Source organism: Watersipora subatra, chromosome 3 (genome assembly GCF_963576615.1).
Source record: "Watersipora subatra chromosome 3, tzWatSuba1.1, whole genome shotgun sequence".
Lineage (NCBI taxonomy): Eukaryota > Metazoa > Bryozoa > Gymnolaemata > Cheilostomatida > Watersiporidae > Watersipora > Watersipora subatra.
Window position 1 is genome coordinate 34,280,005 of NC_088710.1, and position 20,164 is coordinate 34,300,168.

At 34.9% G+C, this 20,164-nt stretch overlaps 2 protein-coding genes across 2 annotated transcripts in view; both read right to left on the reverse strand.

Annotated features, from left to right (window-relative positions):
* Positions 1 to 3,460: 3,460 nt before the first annotated feature.
* Positions 3,461 to 10,666, reverse strand: LOC137391426 (caspase-8-like). The gene is made up of 8 exons (XM_068077897.1): positions 10,078 to 10,666; positions 9,538 to 9,645; positions 9,165 to 9,343; positions 8,363 to 8,545; positions 7,271 to 7,493; positions 5,713 to 5,949; positions 5,161 to 5,270; positions 3,461 to 4,524 (listed from the first exon to the last, which is right to left on the reverse strand). Exons 1-8 carry the CDS (start codon positions 10,568 to 10,570, stop codon positions 4,393 to 4,395), a joined length of 1,665 nt encoding a protein of 554 aa, XP_067933998.1. The 5' UTR covers positions 10,571 to 10,666; the 3' UTR covers positions 3,461 to 4,392.
* The window catches only part of LOC137390538 (malignant fibrous histiocytoma-amplified sequence 1 homolog), a 31,915-nt gene continuing 22,376 nt past the window's right edge, over positions 10,626 to 20,164 (reverse strand). Inside the window, exons 5-7 of the mRNA XM_068076866.1 lie at positions 18,803 to 18,940; positions 10,728 to 12,080; positions 10,626 to 10,638 (exon numbers count right to left, since the gene is read on the reverse strand). Of these exons, the coding sequence (XP_067932967.1) occupies positions 10,626 to 10,638; positions 10,728 to 12,080; positions 18,803 to 18,940 (1,504 nt within the window). The remainder of the gene's footprint in view (positions 10,639 to 10,727; positions 12,081 to 18,802; positions 18,941 to 20,164) is intronic.

A 20,164-nucleotide genomic window follows, 5' to 3' on the forward strand; every position in this document is an offset into this window, starting at 1 on the left:
TATTTTATATAGAGTAAAACATATGAATACCGTAAAATTTCTATTCGAACGCCACCTATATTTGAATGTTTGAATACCATTTCTAATAGATAGCCACTATAAAAAGGGTTGAAAAATACAGCACCACCCTTCAATTGAACACCGCCTCAATTTGACTACCACTTTGACATTCTTTGATCTTTATGAACCCACTAGCTGTGCTACCCTGCGTTGCCTGTGTATTAAAAATCAGCTTACAAACAATAAGAGGTAATGAGAGTTGCCTGCCACTTGCTATTAGCCTGGCACATTGCCAATGGAAAATTTGAATAAGCTTACTAATAAGAGCTTTTGGTCCAACGCAATAACTTTTCATGACTGTAGGCCTTAGCCTTTTTGCTCCAATATGGCGACATATATCGCCTGGTGAGTCTATCAAGCTCTCTGGCTTAGTTAGTAAGGCATCAGACTGGCAAACAGGAAGTTCGGAGATCAAATCTCCTGCTTTATGGATTCTTTATTCCAAGATCATAAGTTAGCTACGGCTGGACAAATACACGGACAGACCAACTTTGAGAAATAAATATAGATAGTAAAAGATTATCCACGATCAAACAAGCGGAGCGAAGTTTGAGAGTTTTTATGATAAATGCATGTGCACACAACTTACGAAAATTACTCATTAAAAATGTAGCGAACCCTTGCATTGAAATCTCATCAACAAATTTAACAATTTTTCAGTAGAGTTGTTAAACTATAATAATGATACTAAACACGTATAAACCTATTTAAACATGTTACAAAGTCTTTGAAAGGCTACCGCAATATCTTAAAACTAACCCATCTGATCGGATTATACATAAATAGACAGATTAATTCGGCCAAAAAATCTCTACAAAACGCTTAAAAAGCTCGGTTTAATGATAGTTAAGACCAGCCTACGATACGCCAATAAAGCCGTGCGACAAATAGTCGAACTATTTAGCAGTGCGCATTTCTCGAGAAAAACGTGATCATTTCACCAGTCTATGGCATTTTTTAATTGCCGAAGGTTTGTGTAATTAACACAGACTGTTTGAGGCGTAGACCGATTTACAGGAACGAAAATGTGGTACACAGTATCAGCCTATGTTTTTGCCCAATTACCGAAGGTTTTTAAATTATCTAGAACATTAGCCAGATTTCTTTACATCTCATCTACAAGCTATGGCGGAACTACAATGCCCCTTTATGACAAGAATATTTCTTTATTTCACTCCAGTTTGCATAAAACTTTCAGACGCGTGAATGCCGACGCTTGCTTTTTGTTACATATCACTATCTAAATCATTCTACATTCACAACACAACCAACTTTCAAACTGTATATTACACGGCAGCTCGTCGTTTTACTTTTAATTTTGCATTTCAGAGATATAATAAACATATTTCTTTATTGTTGTTGTTAGTTAAATTACGTACAGTGGTTTAGGTCTACAGCTTGAAATTTGAAACTTCGCTAGGGAGCGCATCACTCGATTAGCTATCAATGACCAAATCTTACAACGTAAAAGAGAGGAGACTAGACTGCGCGACCTTTAACAAATACTGTATACTTATAACAGATATTTTAATATCAACAATTAACCAATTACTCGTATACCTCCAAAACAAATTATTAGTTGCACCTTTTTAGAGTCGTGCTCCCTCAAATTTATTTTATATCATCTCAAACAAGTCTCATTTATTTACACTATAATCCGTCAATTCCTGCTGAGAACTACTTTTTTCAAAAACCGACATTACCCTTTCTTTTTATTTTTCTTCCCTTTTATTTATTTTCCAATATCACTTTGGTCGTGGGCTGTAGGAAAGTGGAATTTTTAGTCAATAGAAATGTGTTCAAAAATGGTACTAATAATACCTCGGTCACATCACTAGCAATTAATTAATTAACACCTTCCCTGTAGTGGTTGCCATTATTTTAGTTACTGAGGTACCTAAAATAGTCGAACGTCAGTCTGAATTAGAACTACACTCTGATTTGAAGTCACTAAAGTCCAAATCCTATCCATTGTTTTCAGATTAATTCATAATGTTGTTTACAATTTTACCTGAATACTACAGCATTGAGATGAACAATGAGAATGATTTCAGGAATACTGTATGACGTAATAGCAGCTATCGTTACAGTGTATTCTAAATTTAAAATGTTAAAAACATCTTCAATACTTAAAAATGTTATGTTCATTTTTTAATTCCATAGTTTTACGGTTTTTCTTTAAAACTTTGAAAGCGACACCATCGAAACAATTAACAACTGTATCGAGTTAATAATTAATACTCAAAGTAGTCCTTTGTTTAGCTCGGTCTTGTATTTCCACCTCTATGAAAAGTAGTTTAACGAAAATGTTGACGTCTATGACATTAACGTTGATTTGTTCAAAAGAAGACTGAAAAATATACACATTAGCATCTTTTCGCCCATAAAAGGGTTAAACTTATTTTCACAAAATTCTGATGAGCTAGTCCAAAAATACGACACTACCTCCTATTTGAACTTTACCTCTAATATAATGCCACCATGGAAGAAGGGTTGAAAAGTAGAGCACCATGACATTCAAATAGAGGTTTTATGGTATGTATACATGAAAATTAAATAAAAATTTCACTCTGGTTTTATCCATGTGGGCGGTAATGTTTACTAAAGGCTGGTTCACACTATCTCACCGCATCTCGGCGTTGATGCCATAGTACTTCGATGATCGTCGATGACAACCATGTTCGCACTATCATACACCCATCCGCGTTTGCATCAGGAAATACTCTGTGATGTAGTGTTTTCATTTATCTTTTAAAATCTTCGCGAAGAAACCTCCTTGTTTTCGCGAGCTGAAATCAAAGACTAGTCCAGCAGCGACTATCTTAAACGAAATGAACAACTCACTCTATCCGCAACCATTGCCATTACCATTGCCGAAATGGTTCACATTTGAAAAGCGATAGTCGATCCTCGACAAGGTATCGGGAATGTTTGACAGCTGCATACTTTCCCGATGTGTCCGCAATGCTTCATCGATGCCTTCGGCTCACAATTCACATAATTTACGATTACCGCCAAAAGGAAAACACTGACAAATGGTGATATAGTGTGAACCAGCCTTAAACAGTTCTGAGGCATGAAACAGACCTGTAGTGACTGAGTTTTACCCTGAATTGTATTCATTCAAAGCGTGTGATCGAGTTTAACCCCTCAGAATGGAGAAGATTGTTAAACAACTTGGATAGGTCCTCTGTTACCAATAATAATCCTCCTGTAACAGTCTGACCAAACACCTGACCAAAAAAGCTCGTGTTGCTTCAAACTAGGCAAGCATGTAGCTGCTCATGTTCATTTCCTGACCCTTCTTTATCCTTGAGACTTTTGGAACATAGCTTAAAACTGTTGCCAACAATTTAACAATAATAAAAAGCAAATGCACTGATTAACTCAATAAATGCTATCAACTGATGTTTATTCAAGATATAAAAATAGGAACAATACAAACCACAAACAAAAAAATGGGAGTAATAACAGATGTAGATGTATAAAATCAGCTCACTTGTAACATTGAACTTGGCAGATAATCATGTAGTATACAGATTAGGGTACAGAGTCATCAGAGAAGGTTATTTGATAATCTACTAACTACTTGATTATAAGCATGATAAGTTTATCAGTGGTAATAATATGCCATACAAAAAGCCTGTTCCCATTAATTAATCAGCTTTTAGCAAATGTTTAATACATGATAACCGGTAATGACAGAATATCTCGCCAATTTCATAAAGTTTTGTCTGCCTAAACTGTCTTGGAAACCAACACGGCTTGACAAACCATATTAGACTCAAGTCAGCAAAACCAATACCAATGTTTTAAGAATATCCAATAGAGGTGGTTTGGTAGCGTCCTAGGAAACCTTGGAAATGTCTTCACCTCTTATGAACAAACAAAGTTTAAATCTATGCTGCTTAATTTCGATGTGTTGTTAAAACTTCATAAAAATGTAAAAAAGATAAAACATGTCGACTTAATGCTAAATTTTCTAGTCATACTAGTAATTATTTCTCTCATCTGTGGTTGGCAACCTATTTGTAGAGCCACTTAAACGCAGATGCGGAAACAACTTGCTGCATGAGTTGAATATTAGTTCAGAGTCTTTATGGTTGTTTCTGTTATACCTGTTTCACATTATTATTGCACTGACCCCAAGTTTAAACATTTAACAGTATATACAAAAAATATTATATGGCGTGGAAACACACCTCAGCTTTTTGGCACTTAGAAATATCTTTCTTACAACTGAGTTTGCTGACTTGAGTCTAATTTAATGAGCCAAGTCGCACAAAATTTATTTGAAATATCAAAAAGGCTTTCTCACCAGCTACTAAAAAGTTAGCGATTTGGGAAACCTGGAAACAGATACAGCTTCCTCCTACGAGTAAAAGTGCATATCGCTGATGGAACATTTCCACCCTGTGTGTAGTTTGCCTGGCTAAGACTGACTTTCCGTACTCTTTCCTGTATCTGTAAACAGCATTCACAACCTCTCAATCAGAGAACTCGTCATATAAAGAGGATATTTTGTTGATGTCTCACAAATTTAAACATATTCTTACCATAGCAACACTGTACAAACTGTTTAATCATATTCTTACCATAGCAACACTGTACAAACTGTTTAATCATATTCTTACCATAGCAACACTGTACAAACTGTTTAATCATATTCTTACCATAGCAACACTGTACAAACTGTTTAATCATATTCTTACCATAGCAACACTGTACAAACTGTTTAATCATATTCTTACCATAGCAACACTGTACAAACTGTTTAAACATATTCTTACCATAGCAACACTGTACAAACTGTTTTTAAATATGGATTCTTGAATTAATCTCCATGTGGTAATAATTCACTTCATAAACAGTCAGAATATGTATCTTGGCAAAGGGAGGTGCAGCGTCTAGTGAAGCCTTGAATTATAGTCAGCAGTCATCTCCTGACTACCATTATAAAATGGTCAATGTAACTTCAACAAATGTCACCTCAACCTTGTATCATCTACTGATATACTAGTCACTACTTAATACAAAGGAATAAGATATACTTACTATCTTGAATAGACTCTCTACATCTCTATGATAAGATATACTTACTATCTTGAATAGACTCTCTACATCTCTATGACACGAGTGCTTGTAGAAAGTAGCTACTAAAACTCTGATAAACCAGGATCCATGAGTCTTGGATCTAATTGATGTGTATACTGTAATATAAATGTAAAATGAGCAATCTCGGCACTTACAATACAATAATACTTACTTACAATACACAGACTTAATTTTGAGTGGGATACTACATATGTGTACAGAGAAACAAAGTAAAATATTTATTGTATGATAGAGTATTGTTGTGCAACCATAAACAGTTGTCTTTTAGATAGCGGTCTGAAATAGTGCTGAAAATGTAAACAATTCCTGCTATAAAAACTGAAGTCCAAATTAGGAATTCACAGAGAGTACTTGATCAGCTACTAGTTTTGACCATGACAATAGTCCAGCAAGAAATGTAGTCTGATGAAGTAGATCGAAAGATAAAACCATTTATAATTTGAGTCTGACTAACCCATCATTAATGAGCTGATGATCTCAGCTGTAAGTCACTGTAGTATAATTAACAGATGATGGACATCATGTCTAGGTACTAACCTTCACAACTAGACTTCATGATAAGGAAGTCATCTACATTGAGTACAATAGGACGATCTGAAGGAGATCCATCATCATCTGGCTTGAGGAACAAAGGAAGTTCTGTAGTTCCCTCAGCAGCAGACACTGACGAAGTGGGGGAAGAGGCCAACTGCTGACCATGTAACTCTTTAGAATTTGGAATGCGACAGATCTCTGAATTAGAAGGTTCTTTCAAGTTACCAAAGTCAGTCTGTTCTAGAATAAATATGTGAGAAGAGCAGATGAATACAAGCAAGCTGGCCAATATAATTTATCATGTTCCGTGTATCTAAAATATATCTTAGATTTTCAAAAATTCATCGGTAAATCTTAGAAAAAATCAGAAGAAACTGCAATTAATAATATATTTAAAAACATTTTATTTCTTTTACCGAGTAGCTTTTTATTCATTGACTGAATCATTACTTAGACTGCTGTATAAACTAAATGACAATTAGGATAATAAGTACTTACCCTAAAAGGTTAATAGAAAAGTGCTAGTAGTCAGATAAACAAGCAAATAGTTATAATAAACTAGTGGATCTTATGACCGTTAAGAGTAAATTGTATATGAATAGAGGAATGACACTGCAAAGTGTTTTAAAGTGGTACAAGAGGTCAACAAGTGCCAACTCTGGGTGAAGACTGTTGAAGATTGTTGAATAACATTGAGTGCAAGTTATATTTGTAGAGTATATTTTAAGATGCTGTATATAACCAAAGTCTGAATGTATAACATCTCATAAGCTATATTAAATTCAGTTAGAATATATAGTAATATATGAAATGCTTTATTTAATAAGAATATTCATCATGAAAAGATAAATAAATATTCAACTTTGTTTCAAAAAAGATCTGAAACTCCAAAGTTCCAAAAAAACAGTTTGCTTCGAATAACGGCAAAGCTTCCATTAAATAGTTTTTTTTAAGTTTCGCATTTGTCTCAGATTGCAAGGTGTTCTAATTAAATGATACTTCAATAGCCAAAGCCTTACCTAAAACATTCTTGCTCTTGATAATGAATTTAGATTTATACATTCATTATGATAGTAGAGATGGTAGAATGAAAACAAATGGTGTTTTAGACATACAGTAATATTATTAAGTATTATCCTCTTATTAGGATAAGCTAATGAATGACTCGCAATATTGATAAGATAAAACTTTATTTACAAACATAATAAATACATAATTTTATGTTTATTTGAATAATTGTTTGTACAAATGCATAATAAACATGAATATAATGAGCAGGTATAAAGTTTATAAACACATATTAGAGAAAACTGCCAGTTCTGTACGGATGGAAATGTGCAGACAGATTTACATGGTTATCAGCACATTGCTTCTGAACCAAGGTATAATTTGGTATATGTACTTGATCAAACATATTTATATGCTATGATGGAGTGCAAATACAATATTATAACATTGGTTCAAAAGGAATGTTCTAGATAAACAGGGTAAGTTATGTATAAACTATATACAGTGTGGTTAAGTAAAGTATGTGCAACACATGAACATTCCTTTTACCAACCTCCAGAGCAGGCTTGTACAATGATGAGCTTGGGTTTGCCAGCCATTGCAGGAAATCTCCTTGGAGACAAGCTGTCTCTGATAGATACCAATGAGAAAGGTTTACCATGGTGGTCTATCAGCATGTCTCCTTCAGTTCCATGGCTCATGATGATCAGTATAAACATACCTAGCCTGTTGTGTTCTTCCCTGCTTGTTTCCTCTTGTATCTCTCTTAGTATTTGCTGGTAATGAATTTACACACAAAAATGGATAAATTAAAGTGTTTATTGTTTCTATCCCTTCGAAATCTTTTGTCTTAAAAAGTAGGCCTGTGAAGTTTTAAAAACTATAAAAACAAAAGATCCAAGTAATAGCAAGTCCAGAAGTAGACACAATAAAGTTTAAGAGGAGACTTTCTGAAGTATTAGTAGATTACAAACAGATTCAGTATTAGGGATTTTAGAAGGTCTACCTTTGGTAAGTGATGCAACTTTGACAATTTAACAATCGACATTGACTAGTCTGAACTAGACTATGGAATATTGAGATACAGTACTAGTCTAACCTACACTATGGAATACTGAAAAACAGTACTAATCTAACCTAGATTATGGAATACTGAGAGACAGTAGTAATCTAACCTAGATTATGGAATATTGAGATACAGCACTAGTCTAACCTACACTATGGAATATTGAGATACAGAACTAGTCTAACCTAGACTATTGAATACTGAGATACAGTACTAGTCTAACCTGGACTATGGAATACTGAGAGACAATACTAGTCTAACCTAAATTATGGAATATTGAGATACAGTACTAGTCTAACATAGACTATGGAATATTGGGATACAGCACTAGTCTAAACTAGACTATGGAATATTGAGAGACAGTAGTAATCTAACCTAGATTATGGAATACTGAGAGACAGTAGTAATCTAACCTAGATTATGGAATATTGAGATACAGTACTAGTCTAACCTAGACTATGGAATATTGAAATACAGTACTAGTCTAACCTAGACTATGGAATATTTAGTGAAGAGTGAATGAATACGATAGTGAATAGTCTTACAAGTATTGCAAGCTAAATCAAAACTATCAACTACCTGGAAGCTCAAGTCAGTCAGTTCTCTCTGGGTCTTTGCAACATCAAATTGTAGGCCTTTCATCAGCCTTTCCAGGTTTTCATAATCTACTTCAGAACCATGCCTTGTATCACCTGAGTGCTGGAATGTTTTGATATTAAAAATAAGGGCCCTCCCTCTGACGCCCCTACTCATCTTGTAGACCTAAAATCAATAGAGAACTTAAGTAAGCTGTGATTAGTGATTGATAATAGTAATTTGAATACCATTGCGTGTGTACAGCTGTACCTGGTTTATTACCAGAAAAGATAGAAGCTTGTAGCTAGATCTGCTGTATACATTCTCATTTATCAAACTTAACCAACTACCTCCTCGCTGAAGAGGGCTGAGTACTTGAGACACAAAAGTTGGAGTGGTTTTCCCTTTGATGAAAACAAAACGCTATAGCATGCTATGAAGAATAAAGCATACAACAATAGCAATGATGAGCTATAGAATGTCAATATTAGAATATAAAATGCCTTTCCTTCATCTACTCTACACAAATTTATATTGAATATGAATATAACTACTAGTCATCTACCAGCTTCGAAAAAAATTATATTTTAAGGCTCTGCTCATTTACACAGTATGAAAAAATAGATGAGCTTCACTGCTTGACAGATTACCAGAGTAGGAGTTGTACCCTTTTGAGGAAGGTGAAGGTAGTTGAGAAAATTCAAATTGACAGCGGTAAACTCATTTTTTCCCATCTGCCCTGTAGAAGAATCAGCTACAGAGCGGCCAAGTTACTACAACACATTCTTAAAGATGTCTAAAGTACCTTATCTTCATTGTTGTAAAGAGCTTTCACTTTCTTTTTCCTGACAAGAACAGGTCTCATGATGATATCAGTAGGTGATTTCTCATCACAGTACCCTTCTCTTTCAACATCAGACAAATCACTGTCTTCATCTCCGGCTGTGACTGGCAGAGGAGAAACACCTTCATCATCACTTGAATCTACCAAAAACAGCCAAAAGTTAGTAAAATTTCCATTCAACATCAACTATATGAACAACAGGAACACCTGACATGGAAGCAACTAGCAAAAGGGCAACTAGCAACAGAGCAACTAGCAAGAGAGCAGGCAGAAAGTTGTTTATTCACTTTAGATATGTTCATATTCTTATAACGAACAGAAAGTTTCCATTAACCTCTTAAACTGTCCAGATGTCCAACATCAGTAGGACTGGCCTGGCAAGACTTCAATGTCTTCAGATATTCATCAAGCTTTGTGATTTCCTCATCGGTTAGTTGAAAGCCTACAATGAAAAATTGGAAGCCTGCAATGAGATATTGTATGTCTATAAATTTAGTATTTTGTTTCAACCTGTATATAGATTAGTATTTACATGTAGTATGCTTAGAATTTACTTGGAGGATCCAATGAGAGTAATGAGTTCTACTTAGTAGTGATTTGTTAATAAAACAAATTAATACGATCTACGTGAGCTTCAGGTGTGAGTTAACAGAAATAATGTAACTGAATACCGAGAGTAGGTTAACAGAAATAATGTAAATGTGTACCAGGTGAGAGTTAACAAAAATAATGTTATTGAGCACCAGGTGTGAGTTAACAGAAATAATGTATCCGAGCAGAAGGTGTGAGTTAACAGAAATAATGTAACTGAGCAGAAGGTGTGAGTTAACAGAAATGAAGCGAAATTTCAATGAGTTACAATTAAAAAACTTACATGGAAACCTCAAAGGTGTTGGCACCTGGACTGGAGAATGTGAATGCCTTTTGCAAAGGACTGGCGCTATTCCTGAAAATGAAGAAGCCTTCACATTAATTTCTTTCCTGCTCAGTTCGTGTGTGAGATAGAGCCACTCAGGATTAACTTGGGTGTCTGGCTGCTGATCCTCAATGAATAGGCAATGAGAGCAGTAGATGCGGAAATCGACAGGACAAGCCTTCCATGAGTGAGATAACTGATGAATGATATCTTTTATTACATTAATCAGGTGTCGCCAAGATTTTCCAAGCTCTTTTGTTGTAGTTGCAATTTGCAACGTGATGAATCTTTTGTGCAAATCATGTACAACATTTGTGACACTGTTGCCGTGTATGATAGTCACACCATTCTTTTGAGCTGAGCTTTCATGAAGAGGGCTCTCAAGAAGATTCAAGACAGTAACGGAGATCTGATGATGAACATAGCTTGGTACGGATAGACCTCGAAACATGATTTCTAACTTTAGCTGCAATGGATTTTCCGCTTTGAAAAAGCTTTTGATAGATTCAGAAGCCAAAGCTGGAACCAGAAATTCAGCATGAGTAGACTGCCCAATCGGACCATGCATCATCAAAAAGGAGCGCATGAGCTCAACCGAAATAGCAAACGGAAAAGAGGAACCTTTGAGAAGATTTTGTAGAAGAGCCTCGGCCATAACACCATCACGCAACAGGCGTTGTATCGATGACTCGTACTCAAGCTTACCAATTGTTCTGCCACCGTGAGTGAAAGAAACAAACTTGGAGAGATGATTATCCCAGAGATGCTGTAAAGAATGATGAAACAGCATGTTTATCATGGATGTGATTTCTTTGAACTTATGGAAAATGATATAAGAGAGACCTTCAATTTTTTCAAAGAAGAACACTCGACCAGCATTGTGCATGTGCCGCAAGATTATCAGCGGTTCAGCATCTGGAAACTTTGTTATCACTTCTGAGACTTCCACATATGGCTGTTCTGAACATTGTTGGATGAAAACCTCCACAGAATTCCACAGCTTTGGTAGTTCTATGATATGCTGTTTGCACCTATCATTCAACCTTTGCTTAAGACATTCTATATTAGATGTCACACCTGGATCATTCCCAAACTCAAAAATATCGCTTTTATCAAACAATGGCAGCTGCTTGTCTGAAAGATGCTGAATTTGTATCAGCGTTTGAGGAAAGAGACTTGCAAGGGCATTCTCTTCATCTAACAGCTTTCCTCTGATAGACTCACATGTTGTTAAAAGATCTTTCCGTGCCTGACTAATTTGATTACTTGAGAGCTCATCTGTGTGAGTGAGAACAAGAATTGGAGCACCGAGTTTAGGGCAAGCTAGGTAGAGATGAGAGAGCCAATCAAAACAGACAGTTCTGCATGCTTCTTCTGACCCATTAGTTTGTGCTATTTTCGAAAAATCCGCGATGTCAACAACTATGAGTGGAACACATCTCTCCTTGCTAAGAATATGGTAAGCGAGATGATAAGCTTGATTGCCTCCGTAATCAAATAGCTTGACATGTGTAGCCTCAAGAGGCAAATCTTCTACTTGGAAAACTCTCGTTGTCTCATCCTGTTCTGAGCTCTTACTGCGAAACGTCAAGATGCGCTTGCCAGCTTTTAGTGTTCTAAATAAGCTAGTCTTGCCAGACATTGCGTTTCCGATAACTGCTACTGGAACTTCCACCAACTTTACTGGTTTGTCAGCAGCAAGATCAACAAAGAACTTTCTGATAGCTGTGATTCCTTGCTGACAAACACTGTATGGAGGCTCCTTCAAATTGTAACACAATGTACAGTCAAGACTAACAAGATTCTTCATCCCTAAGACAGCATTCTCTATTCTCAACAGTTTGTCATTGCGACTCGAATCTAATGTTTCCAGCTTTTCTAGATTGTAGATCCATGAAGGAAGAGACTGGATATTGTTTTGAGATATGTTGAAGAATCTCAAGGACTGAAGATTGTGGCATCTAAAATAGTATCTAGTAGCTTAAGATAGTATTTTAAGCATCTAAATCTAAATGATTTTCTCTTCAGTATTTGTTGATGAAAAAAAAATGATTTCATGAAATAATTGAAACTCAGAATGTCTCATTTTGAACTTATATGTTATGATGATATGCTGATGAGTTGAAATCTGTGGAGCTTTCAGCTACAAAATAAAATGTCATCAAAAGCCTAATGCCAGTTTTTATTTGTTTTAAATAATGTAATTAAAATGAATTATAGCATGGCATCATTTTGTGGTGATACATTTAAGAAATTAAAAACCACTCACTGTAAGCTACTTTAAAACTTTAACGTTATATAGAATGAGCATACACTAAACACCTTACCAAACCTTGAGTCCACTGAATTTGATTAGTGCAATGATATACAGCCCCCCAAGGATAGCCGACGGCTCTCATATGGGCGGGGTTTAATGATCGAGCTCTGTTAGGATTGTGCTGGCCTGTATTTCGGAGCTAACACAATTCTCGCGGGCCGGTCATGTTGCTTTGTTAGGTTTTGGAAAACCGTGACTCACTGTTATCGTTTCATTGGCTCATTCAGTCAGTAGACCCCAGGGTTCACAATAGCAAACCTTGAATTTCTACAATGTAGGGGTAATACCTAACCAAAATAATGGATCCATGCAAAATAAAACACTGCAAACTACCTAATTTTAATAATTTTGAAATTGGTAAAGGTCGTAGTATATGCTTAAAGTTGAATATAATTTACCCAAAATTACCCGAACAACGACCTTTTTTCCCTAGTTTCTGATTAATATTTTGCCACCCCTAATATAAAATGGCAAAGTCTTTCATCGTTGTCACATTGTTTTACCTGGCCAATAAGATGGGACAACAGGCAAAACTGTGCATTGTAGTTTTCATACTCAAAATCTAAATACAAAACCGGATTTGGGCTATTTTACGATTGTGACTATTAATATCACAAATGCTTGTGAATGGCAACTGACTGATCATAATGGTGACAATATTGGGATACTATATTTATTTGACAACAAAATGAATTTAACAGATAAGTAAAATAACCACTATAGTTCATAATATTTGTAAATTTACAAGGGGCTTTATTCAACACATTTGTTTGTTCGGGTGCCGTGTTTGGGTTCATCCCCACAGAGCTCCACCATTAAACCCCGCCCATATGAAAGCCGTCAGCTATCCTTGGGGGGCTGTATATCATTGGTTAGTGCAATCCTAATAAAACTCAATCCAGGGAATCACTACAAAGCATGTTTCATGGTAAATCAGTTTTTTTCAAAAAATGAGCCAATCAGCATTTTATGATTTTCTATATTGGTTTTTTTAAATCTAAACTCAGATGGTTGAAAATTGCATTAACTGAAACAAGGGTAGTTGATACAGCACCGGTAAAACCTCTGTTCATATTATCAGCATCATCACTACAGAAAATGATTGCTACCCCTTCTTAATAGGGCTTGATAAAAGCTACATTTCTCACTGAAAATTAAGTCAGATTATGATAACTCATAGATTCTTTTCATAGAATACTCAATAGCCACTTCACATTATTTAAACTGTCAAACCAAACACCAAACACTTAAAATGTTTATCAAACTAGACAAGTACAGAAAAATGTTTGTAAGTTATAGAGAAGAACTGGAAGTCAACATGAAGAGAACTCAGTGCAACCCTAGTTTAATGGTTTAAAATTATATACCGTAAAACCTCTATTTGAACGCCACCTTTATTTGAACGCCGCCACTAATAGACCCCCAATACAGAAGAGTTGAAAAATACAGCGCCACCATATAGTTGAACAGCACCTCTATTTGACTGCCATTTTGACATTTTACAAACACATAATAGACAGTGATCAGTAGAAAAGTGTCAACAAAATGGTACTGATCATGGGTCGGTTACATCAATAACAACGACAATAACATCAGCAGCAACGAAATCAAATTATTTCATTGGTGCTTGCCATGGCCTTAGTCAAATGTACCTGAAAAGATCAATTGTTGCCATCATCAGAACAACCCTTCGATTCAAAGTCACTAAGGTTTAAATCCAATTTATTGTTTTTAAATACATTCATAATGTAGTTTACAATCTAACTGAAGATTTTAAAGCGTTTTGATGAATACAGCACCATGGCATTCAAATAGAAATTTTACAGTGTTTATATATCCTCTATTGCTATGCTCGAACTAAAGTCTGAAATAAAAAATTAAGTTGCAATTAAATTGTGACAATAATAAACTCCTAAAGTGGTGAAGTAGTTGTTAACTGAAACAAAAAACTTGTTTCTTGGTTGATGGCATATAAAAATCATATATAATTAACAGTGCAACATATTGCAGCTATATCTGGTGTAATTATTAGTTCAGGTCTTAAACACTGCTTACAACCATATTCAAGTACTTCTGAAAAGATTTAAAAGATTCAATAAACTTTGAGCTGGACATTAACGTTGGGAAGTTAAAATTGAAACTTTTAGTCACGGATATTTTGCCTGTAACATCTTTCTCACTGGCACCACAACCTGTCAGTCGTCGGCTAGTTGCTAAAGCCTTCTACACATCGCGGTGTAACCTACGTACCGAATATTACAAAAAAACTATCACCATACTATTTGCTGCCGGAAGCTTGCCTCTTTTCCCTGGGATGCAATAGAGGTAGACCAAACAATCTACCTTTGGCTTCGCAGCAGGTAGCCATCAGATACTATGGCTAGACTACCAAGGTGATTGCCCTGGAGTCGACTGCCACCAGATAGTATGGTCCAGACCCCCTGGTCGCAATTTATTGATGTAAAATAAAAAGATGCTCATCAACTTGCAAACATTTTCAAGACACAGAAAAATGATGAAGATGATGAAGAAAAGGATGGAAACAAAAACACAAATAAGTAGAAACTAAAGAGAAACTACACTAGAACAGACTAAAGAGAAACTACACTAGAATAGGCTAAAGAAAAACTACACTAGAAGAGACTAAAGGGAAACTACACTGGGTAACAATATTCAAGGTATGCATCTAGTAATAGGCTTCTCCAATAAAAATCATAGCTGAGCCAAAATTGTCCATAACATCCTTTTAATACAAGAAGTTGAATACTAAAAGAAATTTTTTTACTTCTAATCATGAAAGTAGGAAGTAATGACATTAAGAGCTTGGACTGTGGAGAAAATTCAGTCCGCCTCGTCTAAGAGGGTTGCCTCTCTAAATTTTTGTTTTTGCTAAATGAACATTGAGAACTCATTAAATATCTCAATTATTTACAGTCCTCTTAATAAGTCGTCATTTCTAGAAGCGGAATAAAGTTATTCTGCCAGTCCCAAAAGTGCAGAGTGTATTTAATAAAATTTACTCGTTATGATTCTTCAACTTTAGGTATGAAATTTATTGTGCTAGAGTAACTTATTCATGTAATCTCTGATTGACAATCTACCTTTATCATAACAAAGCAGCAACAAAGGTAAAAATATTACTCGTAAAATTGTATATCATATTTAGCAATACTTCAGCTTCCAAAGTACTTTTTGCTTTCAAATAATAGACCACGGTTTAATTAAAATATATATAAGTCAAATTAGAATCGTGTCACTGTTAAAAAATCTAAACTGTTTGAAATGATGCTATCAACAATTTGTATTTTGTTAAGATTTAATTAAACTTCAAAACTGTGAAAACTATCTAATAAGTTTTTTTTCATTACCTAATTTTATTGGAGGTGTTAAAGCGTATTCTATATCAATGTACAGTGCACCCTCAAAATACGGTTGGCATCGTATGGTGAGAAATCGTATGCAGGGGTATAGAAACCATAGGAATTATATAATGCAAACATCCTCTGGTAAAAATCGTCAAAATTTTACACAAGTGCTTTAAAAATTGAAAATTAATAGCAAAATGGTATATTAACCTTAGTAACTATAGTTACCTACAATAACTTTATTGTATTTAGTGTATTTAGTGGTTAAGATCTGCATTAAAATATAACATTGCATGTATAATGTACCAGTACGTACCGTAGGGAGTTCTTACCTTCAAGACAGGCATATATAACATAAACTTTGTACTCAACTTAAATACGTTTATCTTACTAAACACACACTTAAACCTAAGTTTTAGTATGTCTTTTAATTATTTTACTGAACTTCAATTTTTTATCGCTAAAATTTTATCACTTATCAGTTTCTCTCTTCGCTTTCACTAAAACTTTTAGTAAGCCTGCTTGAAACCCTTTTCAACTTACAAGTAATTCGGCAAGAAAGCCCGAACGACGCTGTTTTTGTAATGAAGTGGATTTTTGTTAGTGGGTTAAGGAAAGTTGTCTGACCAACGTACCTTCTGTTTGAAGGGATCACAGCTCCAACTTTGCTACTGTTTTTTTAAAAGAAAGATTTACACACAAAAATTGCTGAACTAAAAGCTGAACTAATTTCTTTCAGGAGTTGTGAGCATATTTTCGGCAAACGATACGATTAATCACAAAATTTTAATCACAAAGTTTCAAAGGCATTCGATACGATTAATCACAAAATTTTAATTGACAAACTTTTTTACTACAATTTTAGTGTAAAGTCTTCCTCTCTTATTCAAAGTTATCTCCAAAATAGATTTCAATTTACCAAAACAGATACTGATTGTTCGCAAATGAGGGCAATTACGATTGGTGTTCCACAAGGATCAATTTTAGGACCCCTCTTATTTTTAATTTTTATAAATGACTTAGTAAATGCTGCACCTGCTTTGGATTGTATTTTATTCGCAGATGACACCAATATATTTTCAACAGATAATTCTAAACTCCAAGAGGAATTAAATATTATTAATGAATGGTGCCTATCAAACAGACTCATTTTAAACAACAGTAAAACATTTCAAGTAGTTTTCAAAAATCCGTCTAAAAACACTCAAAATTATAATCTAAGCCTTTCTTTAAACAATTCTCAACTACAAATCAAAGATTCGACTCAATTTTTAGGTATCACGTTAGACAACAACTTGACTTTTAAAAAACACATCCAAAGTCTCATCAAAAAACTTAATTACATATTACTAATATTACGTTTCATTCGCCCCTACCTAGACAAATCAACCATGATCAATTTGTACTACAGTTTTTTCTATTCTCTTTTAATTTATGGAATCGAGTTTTGGGGCCACGGCAACAAAACTGATTTAAACAAACTTTTAATCATGCAAAAAAAGGCAATCAGAATAATACTCAATTTTAAACCAAATCAAACAGTTTCCAAAAATTTTAAAATTTTAAAAATAATGCCAATTGAAATTTTATTCCAGTATCGCCTGCTAATGTTTTTAACAAATTCTTTCCCCATGGAAGAGTTGCAAGATTTTATGATAGATCATTGTCAAGATACCCGTTTAAAAAGTAAAAATCAATTAAAGTTGAAAAAGTGTTTGTCTTCTAAGGGACAGAGATCGATATTTTTTAGTGCAATGAAATTATATAATAAATTTTTGAGTGATTGTGCGGGCTCTGCTCCGGGTCAGCTGAAGGCGAAGTTGGTGGAGCGCCTGTGGGCGTCCTGGGACTGTCCTTCCTGACTCTGGTGCTCCGGAGTGTGCGCTTATCGCTGATTCTGTTTCTTTTCCTACTGCTTGCTGGGGCTGCCTTGACTCTAGCCTCTGGCTATCTGGCATGTCCTATTGCTACTCTGTGTATTTTTTACTCATACTGTCATGTTATTATTACGCAATAAAAATCAAATCAAATCAAAAATCAAAAAACAGCATTTCAGTGTCTTTGTTATTTTGGCGTATGTAATAAGCTTACCGACTGCCAAATTTGAAACACTGCCGAAGATTTTGTTAAACTCACATGGTGAGATAAGATTAGTATGATGAGGTGAAAAAATCATCATGTTCTACTTTGTAGAGGGAAAAAATCGTATATCAGGGCAATCGAATCCGGAGGGTTCACTGTATAAGTTATCAAGTGTTACTCCAACTTATGATATTATTATACAGTGATCCCTTACTATATTGCACTTCATCTTTGGCAGCTTCGATGCTTCGCGGATTTTTCTACAGTGCATTGTGCTCTGAATCTTTGTTGGCTCAGGGGATTTACTGTTGTATAAAAGTAAAATATTGATGCCGTACTGTATTGTTTGTTCACTTGTCAACAGTTTTCGTTTCCGTACATTCTGCCGAATTTGCGTTTGCAACTTTTCTCCGTGACAAACCGACACTATCGAAGAAACGTTCTGTACCGACAAAAGAATCTCCGGGCGTGCCAAAGAGGCCGAGGAAGATCCTAACTATTGCAGAAAGGTTTTCAACTTCTGGACATGCTACAGGAAGATAAAAGCTATGCGGGTGTAAGGCGCCATTACGGAATAAATGAATCTTCGAATAACTTTAAATTTTCCAAATAATTCTAATCTTTGAATAATTGTAATATTGCTATATAAAAATTATAGGTTTTTAAACTAATTTTGGGCCTTGAAACGGGTTTTGATTTTTGGCTTTATTCTATAATAGTACAGTATTGCATTGTCAAATAATAAAAAAAGCTGACTACTTCACGAACTTCCCTCAGGGATCACTGATATAATAATTTTAACATAATAATGTTTACAGAACTCATGAGTTTCTATTGCATCAGATATTGAAAAACAAAAAAGTGGAGGTAGTTGCATTTTACAAACTAATAGAGCAGCGCTCCTAATTTCTTGACATACCTCTCTGGCAGTTGTCTTATATTGCACGAAGACAAGTATAGCTCTTCAAGTGAACTCAGCTTGGTGACAGCCTTTGGAACAACTTCAATGTTGTTACCATGAAGTTTCAATATTCTCAGTGACTTCATATTCCCCAATCTAAAATAAATTACCATGAACAAGTACTTACTGAGTGTAGTTTACCTTCATATTATACCTTTTACTTTTTATGAGTCAGAGCTGTCAAGATTTAATATTGCATTAAAATATTGACATAGAACAAGTTACAACCATTTTACTGATTAAAGATGTGGTTGCGTCAAAATGGTCGATTTAATGAAAATAAGACCAATAAAAGGCTAAAATATCAGCTACAATTTGATGTCATTTTTGTCTTTGTAGATTAACCCTGTCCAGAGATATATGCATTTGAATGAGGCCATCTTTTAAAAAGCTTAGATTCCAGCGAGTGCTTCATTCATGACGTAACGAGTGATACATCTGAAAAGAGTCCACGAGCGATAAATATAAGATCGCTTCACTAGCCAATCATCGGCACGAAATTTTTATATAGGTCGTAATAAATGTTATCACTCATAAAACGCGTTGTCTGTGATCTCAAATTTAGGGATTTTACTCTATTATTAGATCGCATCGACATCGATATTTACTAAATTAATTAACATCGTTACTTTAATTAATTACTCGATCGAAAACGTTTTATTGATGAACAACAGAATTGTAAAAACGCTTCCAGTTTCTGCGAAGGTGACTCTGAGTTTTCTAAGCACCAGGTGGTTAAAGTTTGGAACGGACAGCTTATAGTTAGAGCTTACAGGTGTCAGCAGCGTTATGCTACAGAGGAAGATGGGAGAATGGAGGTAAATTCATCTTTTACTTTGAGTCTCCTATAGATATACTGTTGTGTTTACATTCAGATTATAGATTGTAGATACGCGTTAGAACGACATATCTTTGAATGACATATTTATTGCATTTTTTTTATTTATTACAGGATGTTTATGCGGTCCCCCCCCCAACGAAGCAGCTTTGTCATTGTGGAAACTGCCATAAATGGGAAAAGGAGACTTGAACGTGTGCTGCATAAACCATGATGTTTTGTTTGAGTTTGCAGCAGTAGATGAATTTGTCCTAATGTATGAGCTGAAACTATGTGAGTGGCCACGACTTGCATGGGTATTTTTAAAAGCTTTATGCCAAAATGAAAATTTTTTTGCTTGCAAAAACTATATAATAAAATAATATTGTTAAAGATAATGCAAAACATGATTTGCAGAACATTGAATACATCATAGTCCCGTTGACACCTGTGCTGAAATCTTGTCTGATAGATGGATTTATGAAGTGTAATCAAAGCTGCAT

Bases quoted from the DNA above. Each gene is read 5' to 3' on its own strand.
- LOC137391426 (XM_068077897.1), bottom strand. From the start codon at position 10,570: ATGTTTCGAGGTCTATCCGTACCAAGCTATGTTCATCATCAGATCTCC. The intron at 9,646-10,077 runs GTAAGTTTTTTA...TTTTCATTGTAG, and splicing joins AACACCTTTGAGGTTTCCAT to GCTTTCAACTAACCGATGAG. The intron at 4,525-5,160 runs GTAAGTATATCT...TGCTGTTTACAG, and splicing joins TAGAGAGTCTATTCAAGATA to ATACAGGAAAGAGTACGGAA.